Here is a 21,441-nt window from a genome sequence, read left to right on the forward strand (position 1 = left end):
TCAGCCCATTTCCCACCTCTGTTCACACCATCCCAGACCCTATATTCCCTTCCTCCAGGGCCCAAGGACATGCTTCAGTTAGATCTCACAGCAGTACAGACACTCAAGACTACTGGTCCAGATTTAGTCTGTGAAAACCTCACGTGGACAGTAGGGTGTCTGCAAGTTCTGAAAACATACACCTTTGTGCCCCAAGATCATCCCAGAAGTGAGCACAGAGCCACCCCCCCCCCCGTTGTCTTTCCAGTCTTGGAGCCGAGTTCAGCTTGAAGATGCAGCAGGCTTCTGTTGGGAGCTGTGAACCCCCAGATCCTGAATTTCTGGTAAACAACTTGTAATGTTTGCAGTTGCTTTGAGCACGAGATCCTCAGGAGTTCCTGATGGTAGGGGAGTGGTTTCTGGTGGGTTTGGCTGGGGCATGGCTGTCAGTTAAGGATCCCTATATAAGCTGCCCCTGGACACAATAAAGGGGGCATTCCTGTTTCAAGGATGACCAGTGTTGCTGTGAGTCTCTGTGTTTAAATCTCCAGATCTCCAGTCCCTTGCCCGGTTCACGAACTGTATGGTAGCGCAGATGGGTGTGGTGCGCTACAGGCTTCCTCTCAACTCTGGTCCTCCTAAAACCACCTCTTGTCCTTTGTCGGCTGACAGCAAAGTGACATCTTTGTTTCTGCTTATCTATTGCACACTCAGGAGCCACTGAGATCAATACATAAATGAAAAGTGGTGGATGTCGTAAGGGGTCTCAGGGGATTCAGGAAGGGGGAGACAGAGGAGGAAGAAAAGATTCTCCTCGTATTAGAGAACACAGGAGGCTGGCCTGCGTGTAAACCTTCCACACTAAACTCAGTAAATGCGGATTTTATAGCCACCATTCCCCTTACTGTTAAGAGCCTAGGAAGGAGCTGAGCAGGTGTCCCCCCGCCCCTCCAGTAGGATAGTGCGGGGCAACTCGGGTGTCCCCCGGATTCCATGCTCTGAAATGTGCTGCTTTCGAAAGAGAAATTAGGATGAAATTGCATGATGGGAGTTATCCCCCAGGCCAAACGTGGCCTGAAGGTGCACAATGGTCCAGGGACACCAAGCCCTTTCTTTGCCCAGAACCAAAAAGCAAAAGGGACTAAAACACCAGTGTCCTGAAATAACGTACCACAACTGCTTCCAACGTACAGACTTTATTTGTAAGCACAGTGCATGTTGAGTGGAGATGTTTGCCATCCAGTTTACACATCTCATGGGGCTGGTTGTCCTGGTCATGGGTGGCTTTGCTCAGGGAAACCATGACCATTGTCACAACTTGGAGGCCATGTAAATTAGCCCAAGGAATGATTTCCTCAACATAGTCCCCAAAGAATGCACTGCTCTCTTTCTTCATAGGCCCAGTTAGACTGGAATAAGTTTGAGTTTCTTTCTGAGTTTTTAGCATAAGTCCTCAGTGCCCCCAGAGTTTCCATAGCAACAAAACTATTAACCTGCCTCTGACTCCCTTGGCCCCATGTCTTTCACTTTTCTTCCAGGCTCCCAGTACCTGATGGGACACACAGGGCGCTGCAGCACAGAGTTAGGCTGGGAGAGCTCACTGGAGCAAACCAGTGTCATGGCCACCACTGGTCAACTTTCTAGCTCCACAAGAAATACTCCTGACCCTTAGAAGCACTTGCCTGTTCTAAGTGAGGCTGTCATGTCAGTATCTCCATCCTTTGTCAGTACAGGTTCTCAGGCACATGGGATTTAAAGACACGCCCATCCCCAAGAGAACAGACATCTTTTCCCCTTATTTGGCATGTCTGTCCCTCATCTGAGTCCTCAGCCCTGACCATTGGAGCTCAGACTCTAGGAACAAGGCTGAGGTATCACCCCTGTGGTCAGCAGGGGCCAGAGGCTTCCTTCGACTGGGCAGAACAGCACATAGGCCTAGAGCTTAGGCCACAGACTTGGGTACTGACTGAACTCAGAGCTTTTCCAATAAAGAGCTTTGGAGACAGAAGAGTCATTTATAAAATAGTTGAGAAAGACCTTTGTCAGTTACACTGGCCAAAATGCTCACAGTGGTCTCTGCTTAGTCACCTGCTTGTGTCCATGCACTGGTGACGGACCAACCAGACTCCAGCTTGGCATCTATCCGCCTTCTCCTCTTCAGTGGCTGAATTAGGAGCCCTGGGGAGGACTGGTGCCCCATGGCTCAAATATACAAATCCCAAGGAACCTGGAGACTCCTCTGGCTGCTGCCCAAGGGCCAGGCAGACATATTCATGGGGAGGAAGCAAATGGAACCACACTTCCATTGTAAAAGCAATGTGGACAAAGAGGCCCATTAACAATGCCCTCTGCGGTAGTTCAGGTCTCTGGGGCAGCAGCAGCAGACCTTCCCCAGGCTTCTTCGGAGTCACTATAAAAAGTCAGGCAGCTGAAGCAGAGGCCACCAGTCACCAGAACAGAACTCGCTGAGGATAGGTGAGATCCAGCGCTGTGGTTATGTGCACCAGAGCTGTGCACCCAAGGATGGGCAGCAAGCCTACCTGCCCTACGGCTCTCTGCGGCAGACACATCTGGTGACTGAAGGGAGCGTGTGCCCGAGCACCACCTGGGTCCCCAGGAAACCCGAGATTGGCTTTTTCAGGCCGGGCAGGGCCTGGCACTCAGGCCTCTAACTTCCGGCTTTGGGTATTCAGGCTGACCTCCCCTCATAGGATCTCAGGATGAATTATTTTGAACTGCTGTTCCTGACAGGCTGAAAGCATGTGCCACCCACTGTCTTTCAGTGGGTTACTGATGTGGAGGGACTGGCACACCATTTACAGATCAAGAGTTCCCCTGGTCGGCTGCCACAGGTCTGAAAGCCAGCAGGCCAGGGCGGCAATGTGGGAACACTGAGCTTTCAGGGAGGTGATGTCTTGATGTTTGAGCACCATCTTCTGGTCAGTGTTTGGTTTCTGAGGCTGAATGGCTTTGCAAAAACATTTACTTTAGAAGGGGAAAGATTCCTTAGCAAGTAAATTCAAGCAGCCTGCATATACAATGAGGATGGGCTTGACTGGGACAGGCTGGCCAGAGCTGGAGTCCAGCTTGGAAACTCACCTGGGCTGCCTGTGCCCAGTGTAGGGGCAGCCCTTGAAACACTGACTGCTGTAGGTTAAACTGCTACGTCCTGTCCTCCACAGTGAGCCAGGTGCAGGGATGGTGGCACTGAACACTGCTGTAGGTTAAATCGCTACCTCCTGGCCTCCGCAGTGAGCCAGGTGCAGGGATGGTGGCAATGCACCTACACCATAACAAGACTTGACCTTCATCTCTGCACATGGTCATGTGAGTTGCACTTGTGCGGGCTTATCTCTGATAGCAGGTGGCTTAAAGGCAAGTGACCAAATCAGGGCATTCCCCTGTGTAGGGAGTCAAGCCACATTAGGTGGCAGGGAGCCCTGCCTGATGGGCAAAAGCTGTGATAGCCCCACTTCTATCTTTGGGCTTCCAGGAAAGGAAGATAAATGCAAACCTTCTCTGTAAGCAGCAGGCACCAACATCCATCTAATTGCACTTCCAACCAGATTCCATGAGCCATCAATTACCAGATTGTATCTCAGGATCTAAAGATAAAAGGCTCTGTGACGCTCAGACTTGAATGGAGCACCGATCTGCAGTGAGCATGCAGCCAGGGGGAGCCCAGAGAGCAGGTCACGCACCAGGCAGAGACAGAGGCCACCTCAGATACTTCTCATCCCCCACATGCAGGCATAGGCCTGCCCCCAGGAGCTGGGTCATTTTATCACATGCTCCAGAGGAAGCCAGCAAGAGGTCTCCAGGCTGAGGAAAGGTTTCAGCCTTGATTACTGGAAGGCATGGAAGGCCTGTGATCACAGGGTCGCTCTCCATAAGGAATGCAACAAAGAACATCCAAAAAAGCAGGCGCAGCTGGATGGCCTCAGTGAAGGTGCCTCCCACAGCAATGCTCCAAAGCTTTGTTTTGGGAAGGTCAGAGCTGGAGGGATCCGGAATGGCAACAAGAGCTTCCTGTGTTGTTAACATTGGCACCTGCTTTACAGCCAAGCTCTGAGGGGCACCTGAGCCAAGGAGAGGATGGGGGAAGTGGGAAGGGCAAGCTGCTGAGCTGATGTCCCTGGAGGCTGTTGGTGCTTTAATGCAGAGGCACTGGCGGTGTCTGCAGGCCCTCTGTGGGCTCAGAGGCAGGTAACTCCCCTGCTCTTGAGGCCACCGAGCACGCTGTATCTCCTCGGCCACCTTGGCCACCAGTTCCCATCCACTACTCTTCAGACTGTCATTTCAGAAGCCAGACTTCCCTAGGGGGGTTCGGTGGAATCTAGGCCTGAGTGCAAGCATGGAGAATTGAGGCTGTCTGCCACGAAGGCGGTAGTGCTGGCGTCAGAGTGGATGGCTCAGACTCTGTGTCCTAGGACAATGACGAAGCCTTTGACTTCCAAGGGAGAGCACCAGGGTGGAGCTGAGTCCAACAGCTCACCACTTGGGACAGCAGCTAGAGCAGAGGCAGGCAGGCTGTGAGCTTCCTCTGCGATCCAGTCCAGTCCCCCGCTACTGGAGGAGCAGCCATTCACTTGGCCTCACCACATATCAGGGTGACAGTACCATCCAGCAGATCCTCCACCGTCACTGCCACAAGCTCAGAGCTGCTCTGAGAGGCCTGTGAATCTGGCAAGGTCACAAACACCTGTGAGCCAGCAAGTTGCGTCTCCTCTAACGTGATCACCTGCTCGGCTGGGGCTGCTGGCTCTGGAGCTTGGATCACCTGAAAGGAAAGACAGGAAGGCTGCTCCGGGCAGTGTCCACAGTGAGCTCCCCAGAATTTACATGGCTCCCGTCTCACGCCGTAATGATGATATTTATGTTTTCACCTGAGGAGAGCAATTACTTACACCTAATGGGAAGAGGGAAGTTTCACACACCAGCGATGCAAAAGAGAGGCAGGCAGACAATTTAAATAACTCTGCGCACTAAATTGCTATAATTTTGCTCAGTACGCCACCTCGGGGTGCATGGACTCTGTGATTACACCCCAGCGAACACTGCGCAGCAGCTTGCACTGGCTTCTCCTGTCTCAGGAATGGCATGCAGAGTAAGTGCCGTGCAAGGGCTCCAAGGAAACAGGAGCGCTTTACCAAGAGCTCGGGCCCCCGAGGCTGAACGCCTTCTCGGTGAGAAAGTAGCTCAACTATGGCTGCTCCAACTCTCTTCAGTCACTTGGCCCAGTGGTTGGTGGGGCAGGCATACGCTCCTGTCCTCTCCACAGGCTACAGCTGCCCCTGCAAACCTGCACACTCTGCTAACAAAGGCCTTCCCAGCTCTTCTGGGGTTCCTGTTGCACCTCCAAGGTATTACTTCTGACAGTTTGATCCCTTGACATTTCTAAAGCAGTGTGTCCAAAGGGCATAGCCACCTGGCTCTGGAGGACCAGCCAGGGCTGGAGAGTGGGCACTGGGGAGGAAGGTGGACTCAGCTGTGTGGCACGGTTGTGGGATAACTGTGGCGACCAGTCACCAGGTATCTGGTTCAGTAGAACTGCTGTAAAGTAAACGGCCTTTCTTTCTTTCAGGAGTGGAGTCCTCTCCCACCTGCAGGACACCTCGTCTAGAAGCCTTGTTTCTAGGCAAGACTGAGGCAGAGTAGCTCAAGGTGGGATGACAACGGGAACCTCACCTGGAATCCTGCCCTGCTCTCCAGAGACTGCAAAACAAAACTGGCTTACACCTGGACAGTGTGACAGCTGGACAGAGACACCTCCATCAGTATGTAGCCCCTACCCCAGCTTCTCTAGGAACCACGGACAGCCGCCAGAAGTCAGTTTCTTTTCCTTTCTGCCGCCTCTGGGGAAGATGCCAGAGCAGAAAGCAGCAGGGAAGCAGGCCGGCCAAGCTTAGCCTTCTCACCATGTGAGTGAAGGCACAGGCTTACACAAATGCGTACTGTATCCAGCCAGGTCTACCCACGGGCCTTGCCCGTAGAACACAGCAGTCTTCTCCAGGGTTTCCTGATGGCCCTCCAGATCCTGCAGTGCCTTTCAGAAGGTGGGGAATTTGCGAGCTGGAAGGAGAAACTGCGGTTCCACCCGGCAAATTCGTGTTCTAGGCTCCCTCCACCTAGGGGCCACAACAGACTAGAATTTCCCGTTGTCTGATAGGCAGTTCAGAGATTCTAAGATCAGGAAGGCATTGTGTAAGGACCTGCGAGAGGCCCACAGAGTGGGACTGGATACTGGGAGTGAGTGTCCTAGGGGAACCCTCGGAACTCTGTTCACATCCAATGACCCCAGTCTCACCTGCACCATCTGAGAGCTGGTTGCCTGGGTCTCAGTGCCCATTACCTTGGGGTGCTCAGACTCCAAGTGGCCATCAAGCTGGGCCTGGGAAGTGAAGAGCTCACCACAGAGCTCGCAGGGGAAGGTGCTCTCTGACTGCTTGAAGTGCTCTGTGGAGACATGGTGCTGCAGTGCTCCAGGAAAGCGGAAAGTGGCCGCACAGTACAAGCACCGGAATGGCTGCGACCCTGGAGGAGGAGGCAGCAGACATTACCTGGCTGCAGGGGAACGATGGCTCAGAGCAGGGGAACGATGGCTCAGAGCAGGGGAGGAAGAGGGAGGCACAGTGAGGATGGGGGAGTAGAGACAGGGCTCACGGGACCTGAAGCTCAAACACCTTATGAAACTGCACAAAGAGCAGGCTAGGGCCCTCAGGCCACAATGCCATTTGCAGTGGACTCTGCTGAGGTAGGTATTGGCCCACTATTCACCCAATAGCAGATGGCCTGCCAACGGGACAGCATTTCTTCAATTCTAAGCAGCACTGTTTTCTGGGCTGGGAACTGAACTTGCAGTCTTCTAAGGCCAGGCAAGAAGCCTCAGGAAGCACATCTTGAGACTTCTGAATGGGATGGATGGCACCTGACCACTAGACCGCAACTGTGCATGCTGAAGCTGAGTCTGTGGCCTAGGGGAGCATGTTTAAACAGGATGGGGCACACTTTTACCTCTTAAAGATCCAGTGGTCTAAGGGGGAGAAAGCAAATGAAGTACTGGCTACATTCCAAGACTGGGGACCTAAAGCAGCCTAATTTTATAAGGTATTCAGGGGACCAAACCAATGGCTTCCTGTCCTTTGATGGAACCCTATAGCTTGTGCACTATATCAATGCTCTGATGGCAGAGTAACCCTGGAAAAGGGACCAAAGGCTACTCTATAATGCTCAAGTCTTCCTTTATTTCTTATGCTTTCCTTTTTATGTATGTACTTGAGTAAGAGACGTGACAAAAATCGGTATCAATTAAGACTAAATACTGCCGGGCGGTGGTGGCACACACCTTTAATCCTAGCACTCGGGGCAGAGGCAGGCAGATCTCTGTGACTTTGAGGCCAGTCTGGTCTACAAAGCAAGTTCCAGGACAGCTAGAGCTGTTATACAGAGAAACCTTGTCTTGGAAAAAAAGTAACAAAAACAAAAATGGAAAAACTACTTTGAAAAGCCTACAAATTCTAATAATTGAAAAAGCACAGCTTCACTGGCAGCACTATTCCTTCTGGATGTTTCTTTAAAAATGGTTCAGTTTATATTTAATGAAATATAGCACCAGAGACAGTCATGGCTCTCACACAGGGCTGCATATTGGGGCCAGGCCTGAAGCTTTCATGGTTTCAAGGTGAGGTTGGTACTGGTATGCCATCTTCCAGATGAAATGCAGGCACAAGTCAGTAAAAAGACAGGCTGAGCTCTAGCGCTGTGAATGGTGGAGCTCAGCTCAGGGACATACAGGAGGGTCACTGACCTGAATGCTGGCACTTGATGTGAACCTGCAGCAGAGCTGGTGTGGGGAAGAGCTCCTTACACTGGTCACACTCGTGGAACTTCAGATCTGTGAGTGTGAAAGGAAAGAGGCGGCAGAAAAGACAAAGGATGAAGAACAGGGCTGGGTGGGGCGAGGACCCACGTTCCATATAGCATCTGCCGACTGTTAGGAACCGGTGCCTGTAGAGACCTGGGGAACCTACTGGTAAAGAGCACTCATCTGCTCCAGATGGATGCAAAGGGGTTGTGAGAATTAAATGACAAAATATACAGAGTGCTTGGCTGGTGCCCTACGCATAGGAAACGCTCTGTAACTGACAGCCGCTGTGATTATCCCCAAATGTACCTGCAAGGAAGGTATTAATAACTTCCATTCTGAAGAGAAGAAAACAGACTCAGAAAAGAGATGTCACCTGCCAAGGTCATGCAGCTGCTAAGAGCTAGAGCCAAGACTCCCACCTGGACCCATCTGCCATGAAAGCCGACACCCTTTCCAGGAGCTGGCTGGCTCCTGAGGGCTGGTTGGAGCTTACGCTGCTCTATGCTAGGGGGCTTGGGAACTGCTGCCATGTACACTACAGCTCCTGATGGGTAGGTGTGGCCCCTCCTCTGGGGAGCCAGGGCAGAACAGAGGCAATCATCAGTGCCTGGACAAATGACTCCGGACCCTCCACCCTCAGCCGCACCAGCGTCACCTGCATGCTCTGCTTTGACGTGCTTCTTGTGTTCGATGGTGTTAGGAAAGGTCTTGTCACAGGAGCTGCACTGCAGCGATGAGAACTTGGGTGACCGATGGTTCTGGGCAGCAAATACATCTGGGTGGTGGGTTCGATTGTGGTACCAGAGACCAGACAATTGCTGCAAGGCATTTGGCAAATGTGAGATCCTAGAAAGTCCCAGCAATGACAGAAAGTTTGGACACAAGCTCATGGATCTAGAATCATGCCCCTGGAGACTGATGTTAGTGGAGAGGCTACTCCAGGCAGAGCTTAGTAGACCCTACAGTAAGCCCTCACTCATGCAAGAGTATGTGGGATATAAGGATCTTCCCATTGAGGCCGACTGACACACTATATATATGTATAGTATGTATATAGTATGTATAAAAATGTGCTCAGATGCTAAAGAAAGAAAAGAACATGGGTATAGATATGGTGTGGGAAGTCCTTCTGTATATGTGTTGCCTTTATTGGTTAATGGGTTTTTATTAGTTGTGCTACAGGGATTCTTTCAAAATCAGTGAAGATCAGATTTGATTGGGGGAGACCTCCTAAAAATCTTGGCTAAAGACATAAAAGAAAAAAAAAACAGAAAAGACTACAGGACAGGTGATGTATAACCCTCTGCTATGGGAACAGCTCTAAGACTGGATGAGACATGATAAATCTTGTTGGCTAGAGTCCTTATGACCTATTATTACATGTCATCCTTTCCTATGGCATGGATAGAGGTTTGGTTATACAGTCCAAATAAACTTATAAAGACTTAAAAGATGTCTTTTAGCTGCACAAACATAAAACAAAAAAAATCATCTTTAACTGACTTGTGCACACTGCAATTCCATAGTTGTGTTACTGATGATATATGTTACCTTTAAAAGTTTACGTATTTTCAAAAAAAGGACCAGACACCAATAAAGACAAGTAGCCCAGGTGATCCAGCCTCGCAAAATGCCTGTTACGATTTCCTCAAAATTCTACATTCAGATCAACATCAAAGTTGCCAGCAGAGATTGTGCTCCAGCCAAAACTTCAGATAAGCTCTACACTTTCCCATCACACAGAGACTAAACAAAAATAACACAGCTAGCTCTCCCAGGACTTGACCATTATCCCAATTTTCTCAGAGTCCCTTAAAGAGGCCATTGCCCCCCAGATAGCAAGAAGCAGTCTAGAAAACAGATGCCCACATCCCCAAGAGGTGGGGTGGGTGGTTTTCTGTCATTCCATGGTTATGGGTGTTGGTCGTCCTTTAGGGGGGTTGGTTACAAGTTGTTATTGGTCATGGTCAGGAAAAACACTGAATAAAGGAGGGATCTCTTTCTGAAGAGAAAAGGAAGGATATAGTATAGAAATCATGGAAAAAAAGGGTGGATTGTTGAGTCTACTTTTGAACACCAACTAGTCTCAAATATTTTACATTGGTATGGATTTTTGTATATCAATACAAATTTAAGGTTATTTTTGTTATACTGTGTATATGTTCTACTCTTGTTTAAGATATAGTACCTATGTAGCTCATTTAAAAATGTAAAGTTTTAGCCAGGTGGTGGTAGTACACACCTTTAATTCCAGCACTCAAAGGTAGAGACAGAGGCAGGTGGATCTCTATAAGTTCAAGGCCAGTCTGGTCTACAGGAGCTAGCTCCAGGAAAGGCTCCAAAGCGACAGAGAAACTCTGTCTCAACCCCCCCAACCTCCTCCCCCAGAAAAAGTAAAGTTTTAGTCCTTTAAAGCTATTTAGTATAAAAAGAAAGACAGGTTGGTAGTCATCGGTATCAAACTTATAGTCCTGTTAGGTATGTTTTCAAGGTCAAACATATATTTTAAATAGATAGATGGTCTTCAAACACTTTCAAAAGACCTACAGAATATGGCATTTAAAATGTTTTAATAACATAAGGCTTTTCATGACATTAAGACACATCTGCTCCTGGAAGCAACAATTTACTTCAAAAAAGGATGGGCATCGAAGAACCTTCATATGGAGTTTGCTTTCTTTGTGGCAAAGTTACTCATGGGGCAAAGAAACTACCCCTGCCTTGACTGCTGACAGAATGCTGTCCAAACTGGACAAGAAGGATGAGAAAGAAAGTGACTGCCAAACTTTGCCAAGACAAGGTAGGACAGGCCTTCAAAAATTCCTGCTTCACAGAAAAGTCTGTGATATTTTGGCCTACAGGCCAAAGATGGATGTTCCAATGCTGCAGATGAACCTTGGGTGACTCTCCAGGAAGTCAGCTGTTTCTGTCATTTCTATAGTTTTAGAAGTTGGTTTGCTCTGCACTTCTGTTGACTCAGGTAATATTATATCCTTCTCTTTTCTCTAATGGAGCTGAAGATGAGATAGATATAGTTTTCCTTGTTACAAATTTCAAAAAAGAAACTTACATAAGAGATGTAAAGTTTATAAGGTTGAGAAACATAAAAGCTTAAATTGTTTATCTAAGAAAATGTTTTGAGGTATAAAAAGATGGTTTAAAGATAGTGATAAAAATGATGGTTTAGGTATAAAACTTTAAATTCATCAAGATAAGATGAATAATACTTCCTCCAAATATGCCAAATACAAACGGACTGGACATTGTGAATGCAATTCTTAAAGGATAATTGTTAATACTGTATTTAGTTTTACTATGTTAGAGTTAAAAGCATTCCTTTTTGTTGAGACAAAGGGAGGAAATGTTGTAGGATATTTGTACACTGTGTGAAGATATATTGCTGTGACTGGTTCAATAAAGAGCGAGTGGCCAATAGCTTGGCAGGAGGTATAGGTGGGACTTCTGGACAGAGGAAGAAGTAGGAGATAATTGAGGCACGCAGGAGATGCCAATAGAACAAATCAAACAGAAGACAGAAGAAAGGTAACCAAGCCATGTGATGTGTCTCATGGATGATAAGTGTGTGCTCACTGAGTACAGCCCCAGCTCATGCTTTCTCAAAGTCAAATTGTCTGTAACATCCTGGAGACAAGCTTGCAGGCAACAAACGTCAATAGGGAGTAAGGCACAGACGGGGGTGTGCTCCTGGTGGCCAGGGTCACCTGATAGGCCTTGTTGCAGATCCCACAGCTGAAGGGCTTCCCTCCAACATGGGTCACCATGTGCCGCTCCAGCATGGAAGGGGCGCTGAAGATCTTCCCACACGTGGGACAGGGGTGGTATTCTTTGGAGTGCACCTCATGGATATGCTTCCGGTGATCCTGCAGTGTGGGGAAACTCATCTTGCATTTCTTGCAGTCATAAGGATCTTCTATGTCTGCTTCCAGGCAGGGCATCCACGGAGGGAGGGGCAGAGGGAGATAATAGCACAAGCAGCAGTCAGTGACATGCCACTGTTACATACAAGCAAGATGGAAGGCTGTTCAGACTTCCTGTGGCACCAGAGTCCAAGGACCCCAACTCAGTGTGGCAACAACCTGGCTCTACTCCCTTTTCCCGAGGAGGCAGGACTCCTCCAAGCTTTTGGACTCACCATCTGTGCAGTGTCAAACTGTTCACCTCCACCACTCGCTTCCTGTCTTATATGTCAAACTCCCTCCATCATGGGGCTACTTTACAGGCAGTATCATGCTTGCTTCTCCTGTCTGCAGTGATAGGTCTGTCTACCACTTCCCTGTAGACCTTCCCAACACACCCTCTAGAGTGTCACTGTGTCTCCTGACAGTGGCAGTAAGGGGACACATTTTTGGTCCTAACTTGAGACCCAACAGTAAAGCCTTTGCACAGACTCCCGGTGAGCACTGGGTGGGTGTATTCAGGAAGTTTATGCAAGTTAACTCCCTCAGAGAACAGGAGAGGAGGGTCTAGTTTGAGTCTTATTTTAAGATTAGGAAAATCAAGGTTTAGAGATCAACCAATCCTTGCTCAAGGATCTAATGGGAAGATGTCTCACCTATACATCCATGGATATGCCAACTCCTCAGTGAGACCTCAAAAATAGGAACCACTGTTGATGGACATTTCTGCCATCTAGATGACAGAAAACATTGTATCTTTTTCTTAAAGCAACTGAAAGCAAAATATTTTGATAATAAAATCCTCTGTCCACAAGAAAGTGCAAGCCATAGCTCCGCCTATGTATGTACAGTGACTTTGCATAACCCAGGAATACTGCTGACAGCAGCCTTGAGAACCATTTTGCTAGTTACCCCCATGGAAATGTCAGGTTCACACTATCTTTTAAGACTCTTTGACAGTTTCTATGAGCAATGCTGTGATCCTGAATACTAGGATTGTGTGAATGGTATACTCTAGGGTATGCCATCGGGGCTCTAGGGTATGCCATCGGGGCTCTAGGGTATGCCATCGGGGCTCTAGGGTATGCCAGCGGGGCTCTAGGGTATTGTAGTAATATGGGGCGGCAGCGGGGCTCTAGGATATGCCAGCGGGGCTCTAGGGAATGAAAGACTAAGTTTGAAGATTAAGTGTTCTCCTTCACTGATTCTCCCCATGCTGTGAGAAGAGGACTAAAGCAGATCATCATCTCCTGAGGTCGAGAAGACACTGGAACTGTGGCACTGGGTCTGACCCAAACCCCACTTGTCTGGAGGTCCACTTGACTAGAGTTACAGTCTTGTTAACTCCTTGGGTAAATGACCTTTCACATGCTGGGCACATAGGAGCTCTGGGAAAGTCCTTAATGGGAGGCTGATTAGAGCAGTGACTGCTCTGTTATGACTGTCACAGGCCTCCTCAGTGCCAAACGTGGCCTGTGGTGCCTGACACTGTGACTGCAGTACTCACTGTGAAAGGTGTGCAGGTGGATGGAGAGGCCATTGGCTTGCCGGAAGCCCTTTCCACAGTCCCTGCAGACATACGGCTTGTCCCCAGTGTGGGTCCTCACGTGCCGGGACAGCTCGATGGATTGGGCGAACACAGCATCACAGTACTGGCATGCGTACATTTTCCCTGCAAACGCGCATGAACATGTGAGAACAAGCACTGAACAGGGATGGCACTCCTACAAACAGAACAAACTCGAAAGCACACACCAGAGAAATGTCACTGGCAGGTGACATTACCTCAGGCAATGCTGGGTAAGTTTGAGGCACCTCATCAAACGCATCTACCTCACAAACATAACCCATCACTCAGTGGGTGAGCACAGCCGGATGGGGAACAAAGCTCTTGTCTCTAAGAGAACCCGTTTGTTTATCAGGTTTCTACAGAGAGGAAGAGCATACTTCACTTCCAGCCAGAGATAGATCCTTCTGTCCAGAAATGTGAGTTAGATCTTGCAAAACACATGGTGTTCTTGTAAAGCACAACCTAGGTTATGGGAGACTCATCTCAGAACAGAACAAAGCAAATTAACAACCAAGTCTAGCACGGATTCCCACTACTACAAAGATGATCTGGGGATTCAGAGGGGACGAGGGCTTGCAGTGACCCACTGCAGTCAGCACACAGCCCTTAACTCCTTCACTTTCCCATGTGCACGAGAATGTAACTAGAGTTTCCTCCCAGGCCAGGGAGCATCCACTGGGGAGTGGGTTCCAGATAAGCAAGTCCAGTACTAGGCCCCACTTCAGCTGGAGCCTTGTTCTTACTTTTTTCCTGGCCAGGCTTTGAGGAAGATTTTGCACATGTACACACATGCATACAAACACATGTGCCCACTGTGAATCCCATCTTATCATCACTCTGATCCAAACTCTTCGGAGGCTTCTGTAGCAAGAATCTGTTACTGTCACCTTATAAGTCACTGCTGTGACTGAATCAAGTGTCTTGTGATGAGGAACTGCACTATCCTATCCAGGTGGCCTAGGGGAATTCCAGATAAGAGAGAGGACACAGAATCCAAGAAGGAGGTAGAAAGGCTGTAGTGATGTGGCTCAGAACCAAGCAAGAATCTAGAAGCTTCACAGACTAGGAAATGAGTCTCCTGATAAACCTACTCCAGAGGAAACCTTGGTTTTGTCATTCAGGACCCTTCTAAAAATAATCTCTAGCTCCCTGGTGGTAATGACACGTATTATTTCAAGCTATTACTTTTGGTAATTCAGGAGGACAGAAGAGAAAACCGAAGTCCTTTCCTTGGCTATAAGAAAACCCTGCAAGCCTTGGCCTTTGACAGCTCCTCTCTGAATACAGCCTCTTATCGCAGTCCCCTCAGGATTCTGCTTCCAGCTCTGTGGTCCACTGGGAACTCATCTGCACTGAGGAGGGGTGTGGCCCTTCTTCCAGATGTCCCTCTGGCTGAGCCCATCCCTGATGGTGTGGGCAGCCCTGTTCTTCCCCATTGCTCCCCAGCCTTGGTTTCCACCATGGCAATGACTACCCTCTCCATTTCTATCCCACAGTTGCTGTTTATCTTGTCCACTGAAATTTAAGTGCTACAGGAGCAGGGTAAGCATGTTCACAAATCATCTATGTCTGGAACAGCACTCAAGAAATCCACTCACCAAAGTGTTTCTTTTTTGTAAGTTTGGTTTTTCAAGACTACGTTTCTCTGTATATCCCTGGCTGTCCTTGAACTCAGGGATCCACCTGCCTCTGCTTCTGGGATTAAAGGGTGAGCCACCACTGCTAGACAAACAAGAGTTCCTTGAGGGCCTTTTGTTGCCATGCACTTTTCTAAGTTCTCCTGAAAGACTGGCAATTCTGTCACCACAGAGCCTGTGCTCTAATGGGGCACCAGGGTGATTGAATTATGGTGCATGGTTCTCGACGCGGTAAGCACGTGGAGAAAAGTAAAAACAGGCTGAGGCAGTTTCCACTAAGGAGGCCAAAGAAGGTATGTCTAGAGGAGGGAAGAGGAGCAGACACCTCTGAAGGGAGGGGCCCCAAGAAAGGTGACAAGCACAGAAGTCCCCGGAAGAAATGAGTGTGAGTGCACGGAGTGCTGAGAGCAGAAGGCAGTGTGGCGTCTGTAGGCCTGGCAGGTTATCAGGACTCAGATTCCACTGCAGCGTGGAGCAGAGGCGTGGCCTGCCAAGGTTAAGTGTTAAATGTAAAGAGGGAATGCTGAGACAGAGAGGCTGCGAGGACAATGAAACCATCCAGATAAAGTGATGGAGGCACGGCTACTCACATCTAGGAGCTGAGCTCTTCTTGACTGGTCATGTCCCCACCATGGTCTCCTCCACCATCCTGGGGTGCTACCTTGTGATGCACTGATATGTTCCACCCATCTCTAACCCTCCCCAGCCTTCAGGCCAGCGGGGTGAAAGGGCACAAGGATCCCAAGCTAGTCACCTGGAACTTAGCATGGCCCAGCGACAGAAGTACTCCATCAGTCCTTTCTCTTGCTTCAACTCTATGACAAGTGAAACGATTCCCGGCTGCATGTAAATTCTGACCACAAAGTCCCAATACTGCTCTAGCCGACTCCTCAGAAGCCCTCCCAGAAAGCTTTCTACAGTCTGTGCATACATGCTTACTTCTGCCTTTACTTCCCCAACTACCGTGCTGCCTAAAGTCAAGTGGGTTTCAGCTCCCCTAGTGGCACTGTGCAGGGAAAGGAAGGGTGCCCCTCACCTTCTGAGTGCTTCTTCTTGGTGTGGTAAGCCAGGGCTGAGGCCTGTGTGAAGGTCATGAGGCAGTGCTTGCACATGAATGGGCGGTCCCCAGTGTGGAGGCGCAGATGGTTCTTTAGGGTGGAGTTGGCAGCAAACTTTGCCCCACATTCTTCACAGGAGAAAGGTTTCTCGTCGAAGTGCTCGGTCAGCTTGTGGTATTGCATGCCTAGGAAGGGGTACCAGGCCCGGAGGAGACACCAGAGTCAGTTAGGAACACAGCAGAAGAATGTCCAAACAAGCAGCACTCACCAGGCTCAAGCTCACTAGCCTGTGTTGCCAGCCACACCATTCACATGCCCACTAGTCCGCTCCCTGCTTCCCTGTCACCTTAGCTTCACTCCTGGTTGAATTTGGCATAGAGATTTTTAGCCCATCTTCCCCATTCATTCCTCACACTTTCATGGTTCATTAGGTTTACCAGACATCTGGGGCAAGGCAAAATGATTCTGACTTAATACTTCAGGATTTTCATATCAATAAATTGTTTCTTATTAATAAGTAAATGAGATGTGGGCACCAACAAGCCAGAGGCCAAACATCTGGCTACAGTTACAATCTCCAGTGTGTGGGTGTTGTGCTAGGTGTTTAGTTCTATCGTCAAACACCCTAACAGCGCAGAAGAGTGGGATGAGGGACCTCCCTAACAGTTGGGAGAGCAACGCTTGGGGAGCCAACCCCAGTGACTATGCTCTTCTCAGAAGATCGTTGTGTGTCTATGAACTGGTCCTAGTGCCAAAGGCACACACAGGGGGCTAGGCTGGAACCTCAGCTACACCATCTGCAGCCACTGTCCTCTACGACCACCTTCTGACATACCTGAGGCATGGGCAAACTCCCTTCCGCAGAGGTCACATGCCACAGGCAGCCGCTTCTTCTTCTTCTTGGGGGCGTCAGGCTCTCCACCCACGCTGTGGGTCTCCAGCTGCTGCTTCTCCAGCCCCTTCTCCGAGTCCTTGGTCCCACTGCTGTCCTTGCACTGCACCTGTTTGCTCTTGGCCACCCGGCAGCGCTTCATGTGCACCTTCAGACGACAGTAGAAATGGAAGCTCTTGTCACAGGCTTTGCAGATGAAGCTCTTCTTGGCAGAGTCCGGGGAGGCAGAAGTGTCTTTCTCCTGTTGCTCTGGCACGGACCCAGGCTCCCCCTGATCCTTTTGTTCCATGGGCTGGCAGTCTTTGCTGGCTGCGTTGGCTGCTTTCTCCTCTTTGTCCTTGGCTCCAGGGTGAAACCTATCACTCACCGTCAACCTCTCCTCTCCATTTTCCTTGGTAAGAAACCCTGCACAGGAGAACACTCGTGGCTCTAGGGCTCGTTCTATCATGCTTTGCTACTTTTTAACACACTCTTAGAGAGACCGGATTATCTGGATCCTCAGGAAACTCAGAAGCAATACTGCTGTCATCTTCACTTCCCACTAAACACAAATAGCACCGTGCCACACCTGCGCTCCTGGCTGGTAGGCGCCAAGAGCACGTAAAAGGAATAAATATCTTGAAGCACGGCATCCTCTTACATCAACCGCTGTTTCTTCTACTCAATATAGAAAGGGCCCTGGGGTCTAGCAGGATCCAATCCCTGTTCCTTACCAACGTGTGCCAACTCCTGCATGAGGGGTTGCAGGCCAGGGAAAGACTTGTGGACACCGCACAGGAGGCGACAGATTGCAGAGGCTGAGACAGATTTCTCCATGTCCTTGCTCAGCACTGCTCTCAGGGCCGCGTCAGGGCTCACTGTCTCGGAGGATATGCTCAGCATCTAAATGAAACCCAGAGACAGGGCTGTGTTAACATCAGATTTTCACCATGCCCTTCAACAGCGGGGGCGGGGGACGGGTGTATGGGGATAGAATTCGAGAAGACACAGAGCTCTCCAGGTGGTTTATATTTCTCCTGGAGACACACGAAGAGCCCTGTTTTTCAAAGGACAAGAAAATTAGCAAAATGCAAACCAGGAAAGCACATATCAAGACAGACGTGCAAACAGAGAGAACAAATGGGGGCACTGGTGTTTTCTGTAGGACTGTCTTCTTAGCACCTGGCACCTCAAGGATCTTTCTAGAACTAAGCACAGGAAGTTGGGGGGTAGTAGAGTCTAGAAGGGACTAGACGGTATAAGATTCTGGATCTGAGCATGGGAAGCCAGGGGTGGGGGTGGGCTATAGCATTTGGCAGCGGCTGCTTCTGTAGAGATCAGGATAATTTTTCATAATATATAATTGCCTCCATGTCTAGAAGTAATTCTGCATAGAGAGTGGCTTCATATTTTTAGACACTTAGATGTACCCTTTTAAACATCATTGAAACTCAGCGTTTTAAAGCCGGTTCAAATAGGGGCTTTAAAGAGGCCAGGAATATGATTTCAAAGCTGTCCTCTTTCAGAATGTTAGAGCTATGGGCAGAGAGCATACTGAGAAAATAAAGTGAGACCATCCACAGATGGCCACATGGAACTTTCATTTTGGAAGAGATTTCCTTTATGCTCTTTTCAGGTCTATCTAAATAACCCTGATGCCCCTGAAGGCAGGCAGGAGACTAATTAGTGAGGCTAAAGCGATCAACGGCAGAGGCCTCAGCTCTGAAGTGCACAGCACTCTGGAGAGAGACGGGCAGATGAGCCTTGCCTCTGGAGCACTGCAGGGGCGTGCACCGCCTTCTTCCCGTCTGAGAGGCAGACAGAGGCGGGGCTGTCACCAGTGGGGATGGTTAGGAGCCTGCCCTTCTGTCTGCGTGGATCAAAAGGTCACTCCAGGTACATCTGTGATTTAATTTTATGTTCCTTTATTTATCCTTCCCTGTTGGAGATGTACAAGGCCAAGTTTGGACGTCTCTGAGTCTTCCTCAGCCCCCATCTAGATTTTCTGGGATGCTGGTCCCATTGTGAGATGCCACACAGAAAACGAGCTGACACTATTTGCTGCCTCATATGGGCAAAGCTTTTTTCTATGTTTATCTTGGCTCTTTCAGGAAGCCAGAAGAAAACATGCAGTAAGACCAACTTCCTTCATCTGAGACCAGCTGCTTCTGAGGACATGGTTAAAAAGAGTCACCATTTCTCCAGCTACTCTGAGCTTAGACAGTTGGAAGATGTGTTCTCTGGGGCTGTGTCACTGGCTTCCCCGCTCACTCACCAGTTTCCTACACTGGAAACAACTGTGAAGTCTGAACTCTTCTGTAAAGGGATAGGACATAACCTGCCACTTACGGCTGGAAAGCTAAAGAACAAAGGTGTTCTGTTGTGGAATATTATTTTAAGTAGGCAAAGATGTGCTACATTTGTTTATGCTGTGGATTACTTTAACTGTGTGAAGGTGTGGTGCTACATTTGTTTATGCTGCATCTGTTTAATTATGTAAAGATAGGTTGAATTTGTTTCACCTTGCCTGCCTAAGGCACCTGATTGGTCTAATAAAAAGCTGAACAGCTAATAGCTAAGCAGGAGATAGGCAGGGATGGCAGGCGGAAAAAATAAATAGGAGAAATCTAGGCAGGAGAAAACAAGGGAGAAATGAGGGAGCCACCTGGGGCCAGTCAGACAGTCAGCAGACACAGGAAATACAGAAAGGTAGAAAGCCTCGAGGCATAAAGGTAAAGAGAAACAGGTTAAGATAAAGGAGATAGCCAAAAACATGACTAAGCCATACCGAGCATTCATAACTAATAATGTCTCCACGTCATGATTTGGGAGCTGGTTGGTGGCCCCCAAAAAAGCCTGGTATGGTGTTCTGAAGAGCCAATGGAGCACTAGGCAGGCAGTAATTACGGTATACTGCGGTAATTATGGTATACCTCAGAGAATGGAGATGGCTCCAGGGCATCTTCCTGTAAAGTTCTATAGAATCTGATGATCCACAAACCGTTACCCACCCCTCCACTCCCCACCTCTTTCACAATCTCAGCCAGGGCCTCATCCTCTGGAGAAAAGTGCTTGAGCTCCATCGTCTGCTGGATGGCCTCTGTGACCAGCTTGCTATGCCTCAGGATTATTTCCAACACAGTGCTCTCTGGGGCAGTCACTGAAAAAAAAGGAGACCTGAACACTCAGCCAAACCATGGGCATCATTTTCTCCTTCACCTCTCAATTCCACTCTTCACAAAGACAATACATGTCGTCTCTAAGAGTGAGATCAATTAACCACTGTAGCCAAGGCATAATGAATAAGGGCTTGTCAGCACCCATATCCCCAGACACAATTTCCTTTAACACATAAGCCTTTGTGAGCTTTTACCACCTGATGTTTCCGTGTGTGGATGCTGTGCCATGTTTGAACCAGAATTCACTACCTAGCTTCTCAAACGCCACTTTTCTGAACACACTGAAAATCCTTTCTTCCTGCTTTCCTCAAACACAGCGCCTTGGTCACCTATGGTCACCCCACTATGCAGGAGAACATGGGAATTTACCTGCCACTGCTCCTGAGGGGAGGGACACAGATGGCAACCATAAGAGAGTCCTCTTATTTCCTGGTGGTCAAGACAGGGCAGACAACTCACCTGCCCGGAAGAAAGCCCCAGCGCCAGGCTCCTTTCCTACTTCCTCCAAGAGAAGGTTCAGTGGGCAGGTCTGGGTCTCTTGAGCCACTAGCAGCAGCTGCCAAATGGCTGTTGCAGAGAGGGTCTGCCTTTCCAGTGCGGCTGACATCAGGGAACTGAAGCCACCTGAGCCAGAGTCCTGTTTCACGAGTGTCTCCATAACCTTCAAGATGCAACATAAACATGGGCGTAAGACTCTGGTCCTGAGCTGGTGGCAAAACAGTTATGTATCAGTACTGGGTTCAGGTGAACGTGTTCCGGAGGGGAGATCTTTTCACCTCCTCAACCTCGGGGGCTTTTTACAATCAAATTTACTTTGTGTGTAAGCAGGTGGAGTAGAGTCAGGGACACAGCCTAGTAATAGAAAGCTTATGATGCTCTAGGTGTGGCTTCTAATATATACACACACAAAATAATCTTAGCTGAAAGCATCTCTCTCTCTGGTTTGGTTTTTAGGCAGGATTTCACTGTGCACTCCAGGCTGGCCTTGAACTCAGAACACTCTTCTCCCTGGCAATGGGGATTATAGGCATATACACCAAAGCTGGCTACTGACAGAGTTCTAATTTGTGACAAAGTTCTTTGTTCTTTCTCGTGAAGGCTTTTCTTTATTACTACAGAACCATGCAGTGCAAAATATCGAAATACAACTAGTTAGGCCAGTGAGATGGCTGAGGGAGTACTGGCACTGGCCACCAAGTCTAATGACCTCAGTTTGATCCCTAGAACTCACCTGACAGGAGGGAACTGACTCCTGAAAGTTGTCCAGTCTACAAACTAAATAAATAAAACTGTAAAAAAGGAAACTGCAATTATTCTATTTGGCATTTACCCTTAGAAAATGAGTCACCTTCTAGTCTCCTTC

General features: G+C 48.8%; 1 protein-coding gene across 5 annotated transcripts in view; it reads right to left on the reverse strand.

Moving 5' to 3' along the window:
* Nucleotides 1–1,159: 1,159 nt before the first annotated feature.
* Zbtb40 (zinc finger and BTB domain containing 40) overlaps nucleotides 1,160–21,441 on the reverse strand; it is a 65,884-nt gene continuing 45,602 nt past the window's right edge. For 3 of the 5 annotated variants that reach the window (XM_075947207.1, XM_075947205.1, XM_075947206.1), the window contains 11 exons: nucleotides 20,538–20,739; nucleotides 19,926–20,059; nucleotides 17,634–17,802; nucleotides 16,864–17,325; nucleotides 16,007–16,213; nucleotides 13,271–13,435; nucleotides 11,569–11,783; nucleotides 8,502–8,664; nucleotides 7,787–7,873; nucleotides 6,287–6,513; nucleotides 1,160–4,759 (listed from right to left, as the gene is read on the reverse strand). In XM_075947207.1, the coding sequence (XP_075803322.1) occupies nucleotides 4,565–4,759; nucleotides 6,287–6,513; nucleotides 7,787–7,873; nucleotides 8,502–8,664; nucleotides 11,569–11,783; nucleotides 13,271–13,435; nucleotides 16,007–16,213; nucleotides 16,864–17,325; nucleotides 17,634–17,802; nucleotides 19,926–20,059; nucleotides 20,538–20,739 (2,226 nt within the window). In that variant the 3' untranslated portion in view covers nucleotides 1,160–4,564. Of the gene's footprint in view, nucleotides 4,760–5,922; nucleotides 6,052–6,286; nucleotides 6,514–7,786; nucleotides 7,874–8,501; nucleotides 8,665–11,568; nucleotides 11,784–13,270; nucleotides 13,436–16,006; nucleotides 16,214–16,863; nucleotides 17,326–17,633; nucleotides 17,803–19,925; nucleotides 20,060–20,537; nucleotides 20,740–21,441 lie in introns of all 5 variants that reach the window. The other 2 variants (XM_075947209.1, XM_075947208.1) reach the window with 2 other exon arrangements.

Source organism: Microtus pennsylvanicus, chromosome 13, assembly GCF_037038515.1.
Source record: "Microtus pennsylvanicus isolate mMicPen1 chromosome 13, mMicPen1.hap1, whole genome shotgun sequence".
Classification (NCBI taxonomy): domain Eukaryota; kingdom Metazoa; phylum Chordata; class Mammalia; order Rodentia; family Cricetidae; genus Microtus; species Microtus pennsylvanicus.